The sequence below is a fragment of the Furipterus horrens genome, unplaced genomic scaffold (genome assembly GCF_987537825.1).
Source record: "Furipterus horrens unplaced genomic scaffold, mFurHor1.1.pri manual_scaffold_2, whole genome shotgun sequence".
Lineage (NCBI taxonomy): Eukaryota > Metazoa > Chordata > Mammalia > Chiroptera > Furipteridae > Furipterus > Furipterus horrens.
Window position 1 is genome coordinate 60,143,863 of NW_028327172.1, and position 18,337 is coordinate 60,162,199.

General features: G+C 36.7%; 2 protein-coding genes across 8 annotated transcripts; one reads left to right on the top strand and one right to left on the bottom strand.

The window, feature by feature from the left end:
- Nucleotides 1–298: 298 nt before the first annotated feature.
- Nucleotides 299–5,888, top strand: CREBZF (CREB/ATF bZIP transcription factor). Of its 7 annotated transcripts, none has more exons than XR_016509015.1 (3): nt 299–1,664; nt 1,878–3,085; nt 4,903–5,888. XR_016509015.1 is itself a non-coding variant. In XM_090265787.1 (2 exons), exons 1-2 carry the CDS (start codon nt 553–555, stop codon nt 1,891–1,893), a joined length of 1,128 nt encoding a protein of 375 aa, XP_090121913.1. In that variant the 5' UTR covers nt 299–552; the 3' UTR covers nt 1,894–3,740. The 7 variants fall into 7 exon arrangements, 2 of the variants coding, with proteins under 2 accessions (XP_090121913.1, XP_090121914.1); XR_016509017.1 differs by lacking the exon at nt 4,903–5,888 and adding an exon at nt 4,183–4,437; XR_016509016.1 differs by lacking the exon at nt 4,903–5,888 and having other exon boundaries at nt 1,878–2,300; nt 3,017–3,740.
- Nucleotides 5,889–9,351: 3,463 nt separating this feature from the next.
- TMEM126A (transmembrane protein 126A) lies at nt 9,352–14,333 on the bottom strand. The gene is made up of 4 exons (XM_090265789.1): nt 14,235–14,333; nt 11,360–11,553; nt 10,230–10,344; nt 9,352–9,587 (listed from the first exon to the last, which is right to left on the bottom strand). The coding sequence occupies exons 1-4, from the start codon at nt 14,324–14,326 to the stop codon at nt 9,407–9,409; spliced, it is 582 nt and encodes a 193-aa protein (XP_090121915.1). The 5' UTR covers nt 14,327–14,333; the 3' UTR covers nt 9,352–9,406.
- Between the last annotated feature and the right edge of the window lie 4,004 nt (nt 14,334–18,337).

The following is an 18,337-nucleotide window of genomic DNA, read 5'->3' on the forward strand; positions in this document are numbered from 1 at the left end:
CGGTCTTAAACTCCTGAGAAATCCAGGATAACTTTAAACTTCAAAAGTTGGTATCCTAAAGATCGTTTCTGAGCGAGAGTGGCTTCATTTGAACTGGAAGAGAACGCAGAGTTGTGAAGTGAGGGTAGAAGAGGTTGATCGTTTTTTCGATAAAGTCGGGATTTTGTTAGCTTTGCGGCTGTTGCTATGACATCACTGGAAGTCTGGAATTATTCCCACTCCAGACTTCCCTGAACTCTCGCGATACTACAGCCCTGTGGAGCTCGAACCACCGTGGGAGGGGCTGGGGCAAGAAGGACTGACTTCCGCCTAGGCCGTTGTCTCGGTGGCGCGGTCGAGTCATCGCTGCACCTCGTTGTCTAGATATTCCTTCCTTCCCCCGCCTGGGCGCGGAAGGGAGACCAGCCAAGTGCTGGGGGAGGCGGCTCGGACCTTCCCCTTCATTTCGTTCTGGCCAGCTCACCGGTTACCCGCGCTGGGGTCTGGGGTCTTTGGGGCCCGCGAGGCCCGGTCTGAAAGGCTGGGGCCTACGTGGGCCCGCCGCTGGGCCCCATGAGGCACAGCCTGACCAAACTGCTGGCGGCCTCCGGCACCGACTCCCCAACCCGCAGCCAGAGCCCGGCGCAGGCCGCCACCTGCTCGCTGCCCCCGGAATTGACCCGGGTGGGGGCGGCGACGGCGGCGGCAGCGGCTGAGGACGAAGAGACGGCGGCCTCCGGATCGCCTGGCGGTAAGCAGCCGCGCGGAGGAGACGAAGGCGAGGTGGACGACGGGCGGGGGGGCCGCGGGGGCGCAGCAGTGCGCGCGCCCTCGCCGGAGGAGATGGAGGAGGAGGCGATCGCCAGCGTCCCCGGGGAGGAGGCGGAGGACATGGACTTTCTCTCCGGGCTGGAACTGGCGGATCTGCTGGACCCCCGGCAACCGGACTGGCACCTGGAACCCGGGCTCAGCTCGCCCGGGCCCCTTTCCTCGTCCGGTGGAGGCTCGGATAGTGGCGGCCTCTGGAGAGGGGACGACGACGACGAGTCTGCGGCCGCCGAGATGCAGCGCTTTTCTGACCTGCTGCAGAGGCTACTAAACGGTATCGGAGGCTGCGGCAGCGGCAGTGACAGTGGCAGCGGCGAGAAGAGGCGGAGAAAGTCCCCTGGAGGAGGCGGCGGCGGCGGCGGCAGCGGCAACGACAGCACCCAAGCGGCGACCAGGAGTCCTCGCAAGGCGGCGGCGGCTGCTGCCCGTCTTAATCGGCTGAAGAAAAAGGAGTACGTGATGGGGTTGGAGAGTCGAGTCCGGGCCTTGGCAGCCGAGAACCAGGAGCTGCGGGCTGAGAATCGGGAGCTGGGCAAGCGCGTGCAGGCACTGCAGGAGGAGAGTCGCTACCTACGGGCCGTCTTAGCCAACGAGACCGGACTGGCTCGCTTGCTGAGCCGGCTGAGCGGCGTGGGACTGCGGCTGACCACCTCGCTCTTCAGAGACTCGCCCGCCGGCGACCATGACTACGCTCTGCCGGTGGGAAAGCAGCAGCAGCAGCAGCAGCTTCAGCAGCAGCAGGACCTGCTGGAAGAGGACGACTCGGCGGGAGGAGTGTGTCTTCATGTGGACAAGGATAAGGTGTCGGTGGAGTTCTGCTCGGCGTGCGCCCGGAAGGCGTCGTCTTCTCTTAAAATGTAGGGTCAAGTAATCTGCTCTTTATCCGCGTTTACCCCTTTCAGCTCCCTTACACCATTGTAAAACACCTTAGTGGGACATCTTCACTGGACACATTTCAGGAGGAAAAAAAAAAGTAATATTGAATCTTTTAAGTGTTTAGCTAAAAGCATGAATGTGACACTGTAACCAACTCCCAATGATAACATGTGACTATTAAATCTCTCTGACAGTTTCTTTTTTAGGTGATTTCCTTCCTGCCAGGCTCCGTTGTAGGGGTTGCAGAACAGTCGTTCCCGCCTCACAACCTGGTAAGGATCCATCTCTTCACGTAACGCTCATGCTCTGCTGCTTAGTCTACTTTAATGGGCAACATCTCAATTTTGTGTGTGTGTGATTATTTTCTTTTTCTTTTTTGGAAAGGTGGGAGGGGAATCTAATTTGGGCCCTGTCCACCCTGGAAACAGACTTGTGCTGGTCAATAATGTATTTAAGATGCTTCTTATGGTTGAAATAGCTGTTAATGTGTCCCCTTGTTCAGACTTGCGTGTACCTAGCTCTTCTGTCCCCAGTGTGGACATGGCCTTGGATGACATCGATTCCAACTGTACACTGAAAGCTGCTAATAGAGATACAGTTTGGAGACAGTGAAACAGGTGAAGTTGAATGGAAGTTCCGAGTTGTACCAGGTGCAAATTGGAATTCCAATTTTAGAACAACTTTTCAGAGGTTGACAATAAATGGGGCATGCACAAATGTGATCGTTATTTTGCTGGAAGTGACAGCGAAATGACTTCTAATTTAGTTTTAAGTAGAAGATAGAGAAATACAATATTCAGATTAACATTTTAATATCTCACCATTAGAGAAATTGGAAATTAACATGCGTATCAGACTCCTATGTTAGTTACTTGAAGGAGGACTAAGAATGGTTAATGAAATGTTTCTTTGAGAACCAGCACAGTGATATTGCCTGTCACTGAGTATGAATAAATTGTTGAACACCTTTATTTTTGTTGTATTAAAATTTTAGGTTAAATTTATGTATGATTAGATTTTAAAGGCTGTGAAATATGAATGAAAACATGTAAAGTGAGGCTTCACAAAGAATCTTTATTTTTTGTATTTAAAAGGTATTTGTCCTATTTAAAATAATTTTAGAAATTGAATGGTTTTGGCTACTTAATAACACAATTGACTCTTTTTCCAAAGATGGGATATATTCTTCCCTTGAAGTACTCTTTTCTGTTGTCCAATTGTATATATTAAGTAAGGTGGCCTTCGGTGTAAGAGGCATTAAATTCTTTGTGAAACATCACTGTTTAATAAAGTATATACCTATTTAGCATCCTTGTTTTTCTTTGTGCTAAAGTGGATACAGCTGTTGGGGCAGAAGAGACGGGACCAGCTGCTGGCCACATTTCCTGCTTTATTTTAAAAGGTAGTATAAGAAATGAGGAAAAAGAGGTAATATCAGGGCTTCTGCTGTCTTATTTTAAAATGTTCCTAATTAAAAAGTATTTTTCAGCAGTCCAAAGATGTAAGTTATCTTAACACACAAAATGTTTTATTTTGTTGTTATTGGTTATGAAAATGGAATCCTTGTTCTTGCACAACTGTAAATGTTTTGTTGCTAGATAATGCTATTTGAGACCTAACTTGGTCTCTGGTTTCCAATGCATCACAGCAGATTTTGTAAAATCATCTAGTGCACTTCACTTGAGCATGAATGGGTAGTAGCCAAACTCACAACCTGGAGTAATGAACCTGCTTATACCTAAGTGCAGGAGCAAGCCCCTCACAATGCATGGATTTTTAGTGCCTACTGAAATATAAATATTTAAATATATATATATAAATATATATAAGTATATATTTATATATATATCAAAAGTAGTTGGGAAAGTTATTTGAAATGACTAATTTGTGCTATCTTTATGGAATATGTTAAATGTAGCTTTTTGAAACAGAAGCCTTGAATTGAAATTTAATTAATACTTGAACATTTTGTATATATTTCTTTGTATATAATTTTGTGCAGTACCAATGACAAAAATATGGTGTCATAAAATAAAACCAGGTTTGTTGATCTTTCAGTTATGGGCTCAAAGAATTTTTTCATCTCTAATATGACATTGAAAAATAATGGATGAGAATAGGAAAAATGATTGTTGTTAATGTTTACTGTGGGTCTTAAAAGGTTCTGGAAGCAGTTAAGTGCGTTTTTTCTTAAAATTATACCATTCCTTAGAATATTTTCTTCCTAACATCAGTGCTTTTCCTGCATTATTTGAAGTTGGGGCTGGGGAAAAATAGTAGTCAAAAGCTTTCTGAATTGGGATGCTTTGAAATTCCAGATGTAGATTCGTAGAATGTCATTTTATAAATGGCAGTTTTTTGGAAATACTTGATTAAGAACTTTTGAAAGTGGAGATTAGTATCGCCTATTTTTAAAGCTGCTTTGTTAGGTTACTTACATTTTAACTGTGTAAGATTTCTTACTTTCCATTTCATGTTTTTGTTTTTTTTTTCTTCTAGTTTTGGTGACTCAGTGATTTTTGTCATTTTTCCCATCAACTTCATGGTCTTGTTTTTACATGATATTGCATGTATTTAGGACCTGTCAGGGGCTTTAAATAAATTTGGTCATATTTATGTGTAAGCACATTTTACTGTAAATGTCTGAGTTTCTAAATTTACAAAAGATCTGTTTATTTCAGTATGTAGTAAACAATATCTTAAAGTGTCTTATTCACTACTTGTTAATTAAAAAAGGTTATGATTAATATGAAACTGTTGTCTTACTATTTTTAGAAAATTGTATTCTGATGAATAATAGTTGGATAAAGGTGATATCTGGAACATATGGATTATTTTGAAATTTTCAGGTTTGGCTCTATACTGTAACGGATGAAAATAATTTAGTAATTGGGCAGCTTTTTTTTTTTTCTCCTAATTTTGCCTCTCTGGCAAAATGATGTGAAACTAGACTAAAGATACAGCTTTTTAAATACTTGTCTTCTGATGGTGTAGGAATTCATACATTAATTGAACTAACACATCATATTGACCTACTATTTCTATCATATTGATTTACTGTTTCTGCACTTCCTTGATCTGACTTAACTTAAAATGCCCATGTTTGTTAAAATGTAGTCACACCTCTGATATAAGGCAACAAAAAAGTGTTCAAAATATTTTAAATATTTGTACATTTTATAATCATTAAATTAATCTCTCTCTCTTCTCTTTAAACAGCTTAGCAGTGTCTGCAAAAAACGATCTTTTCCTACAACCTGTTAACTGACTGGACTGATGATAACAAAGTAATTGTGGGAGCCATGTCGGTCAAAAATTTGGCATCTGCTGAAAAAAATGAATGCCATATTCAAGTTCCCAAATTACTTCTATACTGGTTTCACTTTCCAGATTTCACTTTCCAGAAATGGAGATATGAAAAGATTCTCTGGAATCCTTGAAAGACTTAATAGAAATACATGAGACTAAGTTAATTTTGGAACAAAATTATACTTTTATATTTTTTGTCTTTCATAGGACCGATACTCAGTTCTTCGCATACCTTTTTAAAAATTGTAACCATTGGAGAAGAGAATTATAGTATTTCATCAAGGAGTATCATTAGATTCTTTACATAATCAAGACCACATTCTATGGTATTATATTTAGTGGAGTAGAATTGCATTAACAGGCCATCAGTGATCACAGGCATATCATGAGTTTGTATTTATTTCTTGGAAATGAGAATCTGAAGTACAGACATCGTGCCAAGTAGAATGTGAAAGTTAATGTACAGTTCACTTTAAAGAATAATCTTTTTAAATAGATGCATTGTCTGTGTATCTTTGAAAAAGTTGATTTATGATGGAATATATGGGTAGTTAATTGCAATTCAGGGTAATACCAGGATGTGTGGATACTGAGGTTTTGGCTTATTGAGATTTCTCTGAGTGCTTGATAGTTTTTTTTAATTTTTTATTTTGAGGTTTCTAATGAATGGTATACTAGTTCCTACTGTTTCTACTGTTTTATATAAATTAAAATTTCTCTAGTGTTATGTAAGGGCTTTAGTATTTTGGTTGATGGGAGTGGTTTTGTTCATGGAATATGGTTGTTTTACAAATTGAATCATTTTTCCAGTTTATTACAGTGTAAAAAAACATTCAAAACTCTGGAATGTTTTATTTATTTTTTGTTGGATTATGTTAATACATTCTTTCACCTGGTCTAGACTGAGTTGTGCTATCTTATATTTGGGAAGTATGCAGATGATAAAAGTGGGAGAGGATAGAACATAGGCTCTCATTTCTTTTCTTTCCCATAATAATTTATCATAATAACTACACAGTTTGGTTATTGTATTATACAAAACCTATTAAATCCACTCAGCATCTTGTATTCTAAGTGTATTCAATGTCTGTGATGCCTGATAGCAAAGAGCATTCCCAGTGGCTTGTACTTAAGCGACTGGATAAATGCTTTTACAGTACAAACGGTATAGCTGGTTGTAATTCCACAACCAATGATTAGACATCAACACTATTTGGCAATTATATGTCTTTGATGGAACAGAGTGGATAATTCACTGATAATGAGTAATTATCTCTTAAAATATGTGATTACGAAGTCTAGCATTTTGAAGGTTTAAGGTCTTACTTAGTCAGGTTTTTAGGCTAATAAAATACTTTCAAGTTTTTAGTTTTTTTTTTTTTTCCCCAGACTGACTTTCAATACAGAATTTTGAGACTCTCTCAGATGCTTATATTTTATATTTTACTGTGCTGTTTTCTTCTTTAGAAGCTAGTTACCACAAGCCAAGAATCAAAAAGGGGGAGGTCTTTCATTAGAGACTTGTTGTTTTATTTGGCCAGCACAGTATATTTTATATATTTGAACTTGAATACCACAATACTGTCTAGTTACTCCTTATTGTCGTTTAATACCATACTGACCTCTGACCTAGACTGCAAATGGTCATTTACTTCGTTTTGAAATGCTGAAAAATTAAACTGGAGATATTTTAAATTTTATTCAGAAAGTAAATTATAATTAGGAACATAAATCATGTAATATGAGAGAAATATTATTAATGTATTTTTGGATATAGGTTAATAGGAACTTGCTAACTAACTTGCCTTTTTCGTTGCTTTGGTTACTGACAGTAGTGTTTTTATTCCTAGTTTACCTTTCCCCAATTTGTACATTCAAGATTTCTTAGGTATTTACCACTTTTTAAAAAGCCAGTTCACAACAGACTAATAATTTTTAAAAATCTTGTTGGTCTAAAGTTGTTTTGTTGAGACTATTTTGCTCAATTTTTGGTTAATTTAAAAATCTAGTCACTAATGGTGTTTGAACATTGTGTAGTTGTGCTAGTATGCCCAGATTTGAGTTTTATTGATGGGCCAATTTCTTTAGAATGTGCCTCCAAAATCTGTCTTTCCTATATACTAATTGAGGTCAATTTCCTAGACTCCCCCCTCCCCAGCTGTTAGTGGACTTTTAGTTTGGGTTCTACAAATTATATTAATTTAAGTATAATACATGAACCTTTTATTTTTAAAGACAAATAACTTAAGTAAATTGTAAAAGACAGATTTAAATAGTTTGTTTACTGTCACTGAACTGAAATACTAAGAACTATTTTCCTGAGGCAGTGTTATTTAGGTCTTTGTTACAAATGACTCTTTCCTTAAATTATAATGCAGATTCATATGTATCTGTCCCCTGATGTATAGTGACAGATTTAAATAACATGCTCTTTTGCTTATGTTCCCTATTTAGTTGAAAATATGATCTAAGAAATACACAGTGTAAAGGACATACTAGAAAGAAATCCTGAAACCACTGTAAGTTCTTATATTCATTTATAAATGCTAGGGAGTAAATACTGTGAAAGTATTTAAGAATATGTAAGGAAACAGTTTGTGCTAATTAGTTACATCAGTGGGTTTAAATTATCCAAGTTGATTATACCATTCTCTGCTTTTAAGGAATCTAATTTAGTAATTTGGGTTTCTTATTTTTGAAGTCAGGAATTACTTTTAATTCACCCTCCACCCCCCACCACATGACAAGTAGAACTCTGCTTTAAATAAAAGTGACAGAACGCAAATACAATTTATAATTTGGGGTCAGAGCTTTAGCTTGATATTTTAGCTTGTGAAATAGGGAACTTTTTTTCTTTTTAAATTTTATATATATATTTTTTTTCCTAGTTGTAAAAGTAACGCATATTCATTATAGAAAACTCAGAAAATCCAGAAAGGAAACAAGGTGAAAAAAAAGTCACTTGTATTCTATAATCCAGAGAATATCAATAGTAAAACATAGACTATTTTGCCTTTTAATTGGGATCATTTCTTGTATAAATTTGGTAAGGAATAATACATTTTAAGTGCCTGCTGAAAGAACAGATCATCTTTGCTTTCTGAAAAATTAAAAATTATTTTTTTAATTTCACTTAAATTTTAATCTTTGGCTGTACTGCTTCCTTTAGAGAAGCCCATTTTACGAAGGTACCTTTCCTAACTGACAGGCTACATTCTTTAATATTTAAGTAGCATTAAGATTACTTAACAGTTATGTCACTGTATTTGGAAGGAATAGTTAAGATGATTGTATGATCTGATATCACATATTTTTCATACAATTGGCTTGTTTCATAAGAAAAGTGTTGGTCTAGATAGGTGCTGTCCAATATAGTAGCCTTTAGTCACATATGACTAAAGATTTATTTTAAATATACAATTCAGTTACTTAGTTGTATTAGTCATATTTCAGGTGCTCAGTGGCTAATAGCTAACGTCAATCAGATGTAAAACATCACAAAGTTATTGGACAGTATTGATTTAGATGCTGTCACAAAAGAAAATGGTTTAAAGAACCAAGAACAGAAGTCTTAGGAAGGGGAACACAGTAGGTCACTTCTAAAATTTAAATGCTCTATCTTAGGAAATGAGGAAAGACGATATTTCCAAAAACAAACCAAGAGCAATAGGAAGAATATGGCTACCACGTGAGTGCTTGATACTGTCACTGTTAGACAAATTACATGTTATGTAATACCAATCTTGAGTGAGGTTAATGATGAGCATTGAGGGCCAGAGGCTGGTTCACTTGCTTAGCATCACACAGCTAAAAAGAAAGACTTGAGCCCAAAAACTATTCCACACTAGATGGAAACTGCCAAGATAGAATTGGCCTCAATCACTAAGAATATAGCTTTCCAAGGCTATAAATAAGGTGACTTCTTAAGTAATGTAACATCATTAGGAGAGCTCAAGTTGAGCCTGAATAACCACATGTGAAGACTGGAATTGATCCCTCTGAGGAAGGTTGATTAAGAGGCTATGGATTAATACCTATGGAAATACTGAATTGGGGAAAACAAAGTGTTAACATTTGCTGTACTGCTACTAGCCCCCCCCACCCCCGCTTTTCATTCTTGTTTGGATTCTTAATGAAGTCTTCATTGTAAACTACTTTGGTTATTTTCTTCTGTTAAAGACCAAATTCTGCCTAATATAAAGGAATAGAGCAAGTGCAATGAAGCAATACTGTTGGGCAAACTAGAGAAGATATGCTTTTGGTTAAGTGGGTAGCCTTTACTGGTAATTCAGCCTTGTTGTAGGCCTCAGAGTTGTACCTCGTGATAAATTAAAAATCTGTTTATATAGTAGACATAGGTTATTTTTTACAGTTTTATTTTTGTGTACACATTTGTTTAACAATCACTGAATTTCTAGACCAGTTCAGGTAACTGAAGAGCCTTTATAAGTAGTTTATATTGTCTAGAACCAAGGTATGCTGCAAATCCAGTCTGGAGCAAAATGGGAAATAACATCTTTCTAAAGACAGGCTTAGAAATTCTGATCCAGTAGGTTAAGATGTTTCCTTTTTCTGGTAGCAGGGCTGAGGCATACCTGTAAGAAAATATTGAGAACAGTTTGCTAGAAAAGATCGTTGTGTCAAGCAGCAAACGATACACAACAATATATATATTAATCCCAGAAGTCTTAACTAGTTTACTCTAGACAAAGATTAGGCAATGCTACGATTAGTCCTAAAACTGTCCTGAGGTTGTTTTTTCCCCCTGCCGTTTCTTCAGTTCACTCCTGGAGGCTCATAGAGCATAGACTGCTTGACATAAATAAAAGCTCATCAGAGAATAAACAATTATTTTGGAGTAGAAGGCATACGGTTAGATATTTTCTGATGGAATTTTCCTTTAGTTGAAGTGCTCAAATTCTTAAAATAATGTGTATAGAAAATATGCTAGAAATGTTATTTGTAGCTTTGTAAGTTGTAAATTAACCTAAACTGTAAATTATGGATAAGAACCTGAACTACACACCCAAGAGCTACAGTGTGAAATATTTCTGTAACTGTTTGCAAATTCTTGAGAATAGCTGATCACTTAGAAAAAACAAGTCTTAACTCTTTCAAATTAAAAGGTAATATTGCCTCAGAAAATGTACTTGCTCTTCTAAGTGGTACATTTTCTTGGTAATCATTTATATATTAGTAAAATTTTTCAGTGATTCTGAGAAAACAAACAATCCTACCTGGCTGCTAGACCACCATTTACAGGTATAGCCAAGACAACAGGGTATACACTACCCAAAACAAGTCCAACCAATCCACTTCGTATTATGGTGCAGGTTTCACAATTCAGATCACCTAGGAAATAAGTTAGTTCTGGGAATGAAGGTCATGATAGTCAAGCAGATATCATTTAAAGAATGAAAGGTAATTTTAAGGCAGTAATACAGCAAATGCAATTCTACAGGCATGTTAAAAGGTATAAGTACATGAACAGATAACCTGAAATAGTAGGAGTAACTGATAACCATCTTCGGAAACATTTTCTTATTCTGAACTTGAATGGATATAATCTCAGTTGGTGCTGCTTCTAGTTTGCTGCACTTGTGTGAACTGTCCTGAGTTAGTATTTTTCTATCTTTAAGAAACTTTTTTAACCCATGGGAATTTTTTGTTTTTTTACAATTAATACTTCATCTTATATTTTTACATTATATAGTGTGACTTTATGAAATTCTTTGTTCACTTCCAAATTAGTATAGTATCTTATGTTTTCCTCAGTCTGTTTAATTCATTGGACAAAAGGTTTCCCTTGATCAAAAGTTCTTTTCACACTGATTATGGGCATTCAAGCAAAATACTCATACAATTTAAACAAATTTAGAGCAGCACTTAGCAGAAGATAATTTATATGGATTGCCTCCCTTCTCACTGCCATGTATAGTAATACTTTCATTGCAAATCTTTTGTCAAAAACTTTCATGGTGAACTATACTCAAAACACTCAGCACATGGCAAACTGTCAAGGAAATCAAGTCTCCATACTGTTGATAATTCTTGTATGTATATTAAGTGCTTTGAGAGATAACTATATATAACAGTGGTATTCCCATAAAAATATTTTTTTCTTCTAAGGAATTCTCTAAATTAAAATTAGAACTAAGGCAGTCAGCATATTTTTAAAAAAATGAATTTTCAAATATTTATTTTAAGCACTATGTGAAAGATAGATAAAGGAAAATATTTAGAACTGCTATGTATGTGCACTTGTTTGGTTAGGCAATGTAAATATGACTTGCCATTTTAAGAATTAATGTATGGTGCAAATAATATATACCAAAGCAAGTTCTGGCAATAGTGAAATAGAATTTACCTGCAATCAATGGTAAACTTATAAAAGCTCTGTAAGATACATCTGCTGTCAAATATGGGATCACTGCCATTGGTAAACCAGCAGCTATACGAGCCTGTGTCACATTTAAGACGCGCCGAAAAAGACTGTTTGCTATTAGGCCACAGAGAGCAGCATTAAGTCCAATATATGTTGATCCATGCTCAAATAGATTCCTGAATGGATGAAAAGAAAAATAGTAATGTTTTCTTTACCTCTACTCTGTGTTAGCAGCTCTCCAGCAGTTCTGTTGTATGTTAGAGAACTTATTGGTACTTTCAGAGTATTTATCCCTTATAGCTCCATAAAACAAAAACCTTTGAAAATCGTTATGTTATACCTACAGACTTATTTGAAAGGCTTTTGAATTTGGTAACAAGGACACAGTGATACATTCAGATTCTGCTAAATATACTTTGTGATTTTGCAAAGGATAATTTATTATAGCTATTTCCCCCCAACTATATATATATATATATATGTATATATATATATATATATATATATATATATATATATATATATATATAGCAGGGAAGTTTCTGAAGAGTGATTTGGATGTCTCTCTTTTGGGCTCCCACAATACCAAATACTTAGCTCTGTAGCACAACGCATTATAAGGCATTCCCCACCAGTGTTTCCCACTGTAAACAAGTTGAAGACAATGAGTACAAAGAATTTCCTCTTGGTTTTAGTAGCACTTGAGACAGAAGGCATTCAAAGAAGTGGAATTGTTTCCTTTTATTCTTCCATAAAGCATTAGAGTCAGGATTGAGGGGTTGGAAGAGTACTAACATTTAAGGGATAGTCTATACCAGATACCTTAGAACAATCCATTGAAATAAAAATAAATTGGTATTTTGAGGTAGGAAGTGGTTTTTAAGCTAAGGTATGTATGGCTTAAAACACGTGTTTTGAGCAGTCTTTAGTGTTGGAAAAAACACCTGAAATTATTGCTGGATATTGAAAGTACTCCAAACTTTTCAACCTACCACTTAATATGATCACCCTGCCTTGCCATCTACAACACAGGTGTCGACTTCTTAAATTTCTCATTACTCTTGGCAAAGTTAGCCACACAATACCCCTTCTGACTTCTATGGTTAACACTCATCTTAAAACAGCATTTCTAGGAATTCCTAATTGAGCTTCCTATATTGTATAAGGTATTAATTTTTCTTAACCTTTTTCTTTGCAGGCATAATGTTGCTTGTCATTCAGTCATGTTACTGTAGGCAGCAGGCTTGCTGCTAAAGGCACAACAAATTACCTTCTGCCTTTACTGTTTTCAGTGTATTAAAGGATGAAAGCCATGTAAACTTGAGATACAACACAAGTCTATTAAAATGGTAATGGCAGTAGGAAAGAGGTAGTCTAGTAAGTTAGAATACATAGAATAATTTTTAAAGAGTGATGAGAACCTAGAGAAGAACCTACCAAATAATAGAAAACATGAATGTGAAAGACCTATTTTTGTAGGAGTTGGAAATTTGAACACTTCCCTAAAATACTAAGTTATTTTATCTTCCTGACAATCCTGTGCAATATAGATCGTCTATTTTAGTCAGAGGAATGAATGCTCACAGGTAAATAATTTCCCCAAATAGTTTACATATTATAAGATATTAACATTATAGGTTATATATTATTACTGTATAATATTATAATAAACAAGGAATGCAACTGGAATTTGAATAGCAAAGTTTGCTGTCTCCCAACCAGATTTTAATTTAGTATGGCTTTTAAGTCATATTTCTTAGTTAATAATTCAGTTACATACAAAGTTATCTAGCAGGCCCTTTGCCATTCAGTTTTCCAAAAAAGTACCTACAGAACTAGAAACTCATGAACTTTGTTAAAACAAACACACAAAATAACTAGACACTTGAACTAAACAAGTAAAACATAAGACCAAATTTAAACGGCCATGAAACATGGCACGCAAAGTTACTTTGTACTCCAAACCCATCTTATTTTTATCTCAACTGCCACTACCCATCACCACTTGCCAAGATTACTATGCATTTTCCTATTGGTCTTCCTTTTCTTTCCTACCTTAAATCTACTTTCCAAAAAGAAACTAGAATGTACTTTAGAAATGTTAGCTCGGTTACATTATTCCTTGCTTAAAACTTCTTGTTCCTTCAAACTTACACCCACTTCCCTTGTACTTCAGTAACATTGGCTCCTCAAATAAGACAAACTCTTATCCTGTGGCCTAAGTATATGCTGTTCCCTCTGCCTGAGATACTGTTCCTTTTCTCCCCAGGCTGGCTCCTTTTCATCCTTTTTGTCTCAGATTTCCAGTTTAAATTTAACGCAACCAAAGAGACATTCTTGACAAGGAGATCTAAAAACATTTTGTGAAAGTGTACTATAGTTCACTCAGTGTTGTCGTTATAGATCATTAAGTTTCCTACATAGCCTTTTTCTAATTAATAATACCTTAAAAATCTTTTAAACACAATCCTATTCTCTTGAGATTCCTTGTCTAGCTGTATGTGCTAAATGGCATTTTCTTAGACTGGTAAGCATAATAATAGAAATGAAGACAATTTAAATGCTATTTTAAAGTTTTGATATTTAAAAGAGTCCACAGATATGCATTTGACCATACTCTACGCCAAATGGGGAAAATGAGAGCCATCGTATAATTAGATACGTCCAAAGACATGAATTCTAGCCTTGACTTCAAACTAAATAGTTAATCTTGCTGGGTCGCTGTTTTCTCAAGGTAAGACAACTGGTTCAATTTCCTTCTGATATTCAATGTTATTTACACTGAAATGAAATAAATTTCAGATAATCAATGAAAATCCACCTGGAAAAAGATTTTTTAATCAAGACAGGATCTTACCTTTCTGCTTCTGGAAGTTGGTTAATTTTTCTGGGTATGATATCAAAAATTTGTTTTTCCTTCACAGTATCAGCTGGTTCATGATTTTCCATCTTGAGTCTTAAAAAATTAGTAACATTTTCAATAACGTGTATCAATAGGAAAAAACAACAAAGGGGTTTACAGAAAACCTTAAGACCATTAATAATTTCAAGAGAATTAGCTATAGATGGAATTCATAATCTGCCTACATACCATACCCACCCCCACTTCTACAAATCAATTCTAAGTGAAATAAAAATCAGAACATGATAAGCAGCAGATAAAGCTTCTAGGAGATAGAGTATCTTTATAACCCTTAAAAATATTTAACTTGCAAAGAGCACCAAAAGACATGAAATACTAAACTAAAAACCAATTAAGAATTTGTGTTCAATAGACACCATAAAGATAAGGAAGTGTGGGAGAAATATTTGTAATATGACTGACAAGTAATTAGTACCCAGAATATGTAAAGAATAAAACATGAAAAGGGCAAGCAACCGTAACAGGAAAATTGACAGTTTGAACAAGCACATCACCGAAGAACAAATGAACGTGAAAATATGCTTAACTTCATAATCAGGGAAGTAGAAATTAAAACCACAGTGATACCAATATATGTATCTAGGTTAGCTCAAGATAAAACAACCTGACAAGATTGTAGGGTAATTCGCATTGCAGGTGGAAGCATTCATTACATCCAATTTGGATACAACCTCTCTGGAAAGGAATTTGGTATTAGTAGGTAGAAGACACACATATACCCAACAATTTTACTTCTAGGCACACCCTCTAAAGGGCCAGATAGTACTGTATTTTAGGCTGGGCAGGTCACTTTTTAAAAATGTAAAAATTCTTAGCTGGTTGGCCATTCAGAAACTATAGGCTTCCTATGGCCCAGAAGCCAGTAGTTTGTTGATCCATGAACTAGCTGGGGTGAATGCCAGAGGAGGACAATGGTGAATGATAATTTTTCCACTTAAGATTTAGCTTATTAAACAGTATTTCAGGGTCGCAGAGTTCAGTGAAGTAAAAACTCAGATAACAGCAAAGGACATGATTTTATGAATTTATTTTTTTTGTTCACTACCATCCATTTGCTTCAAGATTAGTTTAAAACACTGAGTAGTAATTCAACAAACATTTATTGGGTACCTGTTAAATATGAGAGCATTTGGAAAATGTTGAGGGCACTAATAATTCGTATACCCAGAATTAAAATTAACGTAGTAAGTACAATGCAGACTTAGAAATTTATGTTGAGGTATCCTGGACTCATATTTTGAGGGCTTTGGTTAACAATAACATGCTAAGACACAATCCTACCCCACAGGAGCTTTGAACCACTTTGCTTGCGTTGAGGTTGGGGGGAGGGGGGTAGAAGGATAAACAAGTAATCTAGTTCGACATACAGCATACAGAGTGTACGGTTTACATGTCTGAAATAAAAGAAATTACTGCCTCAGAAAGTCCGGCCTAATGCTATTACTAGTTTTCTTTCTGCTCTACGCTCTGCATATTGGTAAGGTTCTGAGTTCTGTGAACTGCCCTTGTCTGCCGAAAAGACATGTCTATGAAAAGTCATCCATAATTCGATAAACGTTCTGACCCGGCAGTACGCAGTAGTCATTTTGTCCCTATCAAAGACAATGCCACCTTTAAATTTTACAAATATTTTAAATAGCTTTTGAATTAGCTATCTCACGTCACTCAGGATAGCTCCGAGATAGGCAATGAGAAAGGTGGAACCTCTGAAAATTAAGTGAGGCTCAGGATACCCTGTAAATTGGCGGTAAACCCGAGGTTAAATTCAAGTGCATTTTGTTTTCTATTGGCTTTAAATATAAGGTCTTCTAAGATGGAAAATGAAGAGACGGTCAACACTGTAGGGCCGACTCCCCTCATAACTTTCCGACCCAGTCCCGGACTCTCATTCCCGAGCTGCGCTTGATACCCAGGCACTTAAGTGCACTTCCTTCCCCGGAAGGTCAGTACCTTACGCTCTCGTCCCCCAAATCGGTGCTTCCTCCGGGATTCCTCAGCCACTAAATGTTCACTGCAACCTTCACTCAACTAGCCCGGGCGCAGCCATCTTTAGTTGCCACGTGACTCGGCCGGGAGAAAGCGCGTGGCCCCTGCCGCTGATTGGGCTCTCGGGACGCAGGTTGCACGCACCCGCGACTTCCTGCCGAGGGGCTTCCAGCCAGAGACTGACCGCGAGACTTGGAATAACGGGGAGAGTATACAATTTAACTCTGCTTCCCAGGGCAGCGCGTGTACATAAAGTGCGTTTTTCACTGGAAACGTACTTTGGGCATGTTAACTTCCTGGCCATTAGAGCCTGCCTCCATGATGTGTACTAGGGATAAATGATGGGAAAGTAAATAAAATATTTTTAAAAAAAGTCAATAAGGAGATTTCTCGGCTTAATCGATTTTATCTTTTCTCTTGGATCTTTAGCTCCGTGTGCCGTGTTGCAATGTAATTTATTGTCCCACCTCAAGGTTCCCTGGTGCCCTGCCTGGTACTTCTTATAAGCAGGATTGGGTGATTGTGGCTGAGGAAAAACTGTTTAGAGAGCCAGGGAGCGTGGTGGCTCCATCAGAACAATTGAGAATGAAAGTTGGACCAAGCCTCTGTGGATGTCTCAGTTCTGATCTTAGCCACCTCTTTCTCATCTATAAAATAAGAGGGACATAACATTTTCGTTGATTATTTTGTAAATATGTGAGCATCCATTAAAAGTGCTTACCAAAATAATTGAGCTTTATCAAAGGAGAAAGTGGTATTGCAGATAAAGGGGAAAACTTCATAAGGTGAGGTGAGCAGGAGGATGAGGAGAGCCCCCAAAACTTGTTGGCTGAGAAGGATTTGTCTGCTGTCAAATATTCTCTAGTTAATGAACCAGAAAACAAAAACAGGTCTTTAGATTCCAAGGTAGAAAGTCAGCATAAGCCCCAATTGGACAGTTTCAAAGGTAAATGCAGAGAAAGTTTGGGAAAACCAGCTTATTAAATGCTAACTACAACGTGTGTGTAAGAGAATACTTTTGTTTTTTAATGTTCCGTTTTATGCTCTTATTCCAATTTCTTATTTAATGGTTTGACGCTAATTTTGAATTAATAAATGTTCATGTTATACAGTATTGGTAGCATGCTATTCTGGAAGCAATTAGTACATTCAAATTTTATTTTAAAAATCAGTATTCTTCACAAGACAAGATAAAATGTCCATTTTATCTAAGTTTTCAAATTTATTGGCTTAAATTGTTTATAATATTGCCATAGTCTTTAAAATATGTAGAATCTGTAGTGAGATCACATCTCTTTTTTGTTATTGGGCATTTGTTTCTTGTCTTTTTTATGTCTGCTTAAACTGACGGTTTATCATTTTTTGATCTTCTCAAATGACCAGTCTTTTATTTCATCGATTTTTTCTGTTGTTTTCTCTGTTTTCAATATGATTGTTTTCAGCTCTGATCTATTTTTCCATTTTCTTATTGTTCTATTACAGTTCTTCCATCTTTCCCCATTGTTCTCCCCTGCCCCGCCCCCCTCCCCCCCTCCCATAGTCAATCCCCACCCTGTTGTCAATGTTCTGATCTATATTTTTGCCTTTCTATAAGTTGCTCTTTATTTTTTAATTTTTTAAGTTAGGAAACTGAGGTCACTGAAGTGAGAACTTCCCTCCAAGTACTGCTTTAACTGTATCCCACAGATTTCGAAGTGCTGTTTATTATTTTAATTCAGTTGAAAATACTTTCAGATTTATCTTGCTTTTTTTCTTTGACTTATTGGTTATTTAAAAATGTATTAGTTTCCTAATAGTCCCAAGTTTCCAGATACCCTCCTGTTATTGATTTATAATTCAGTTTCATTGAGATCAGAGAATATCTTTGTGTGATTTGAATCCTTCTAAATGTATTAGTATTTATAGCACAGATTCTAGTCCATCTTGGTAAATGTTCCATGTGTGACTGAAAAGAATCTATATGCTGCTGCTGTTGTAACAAGTGTGGTAAAACATCTATTAGATAGCATAAATTGGATGGTAGCATTGTTTAAAACTTCTTTATCCTTTCT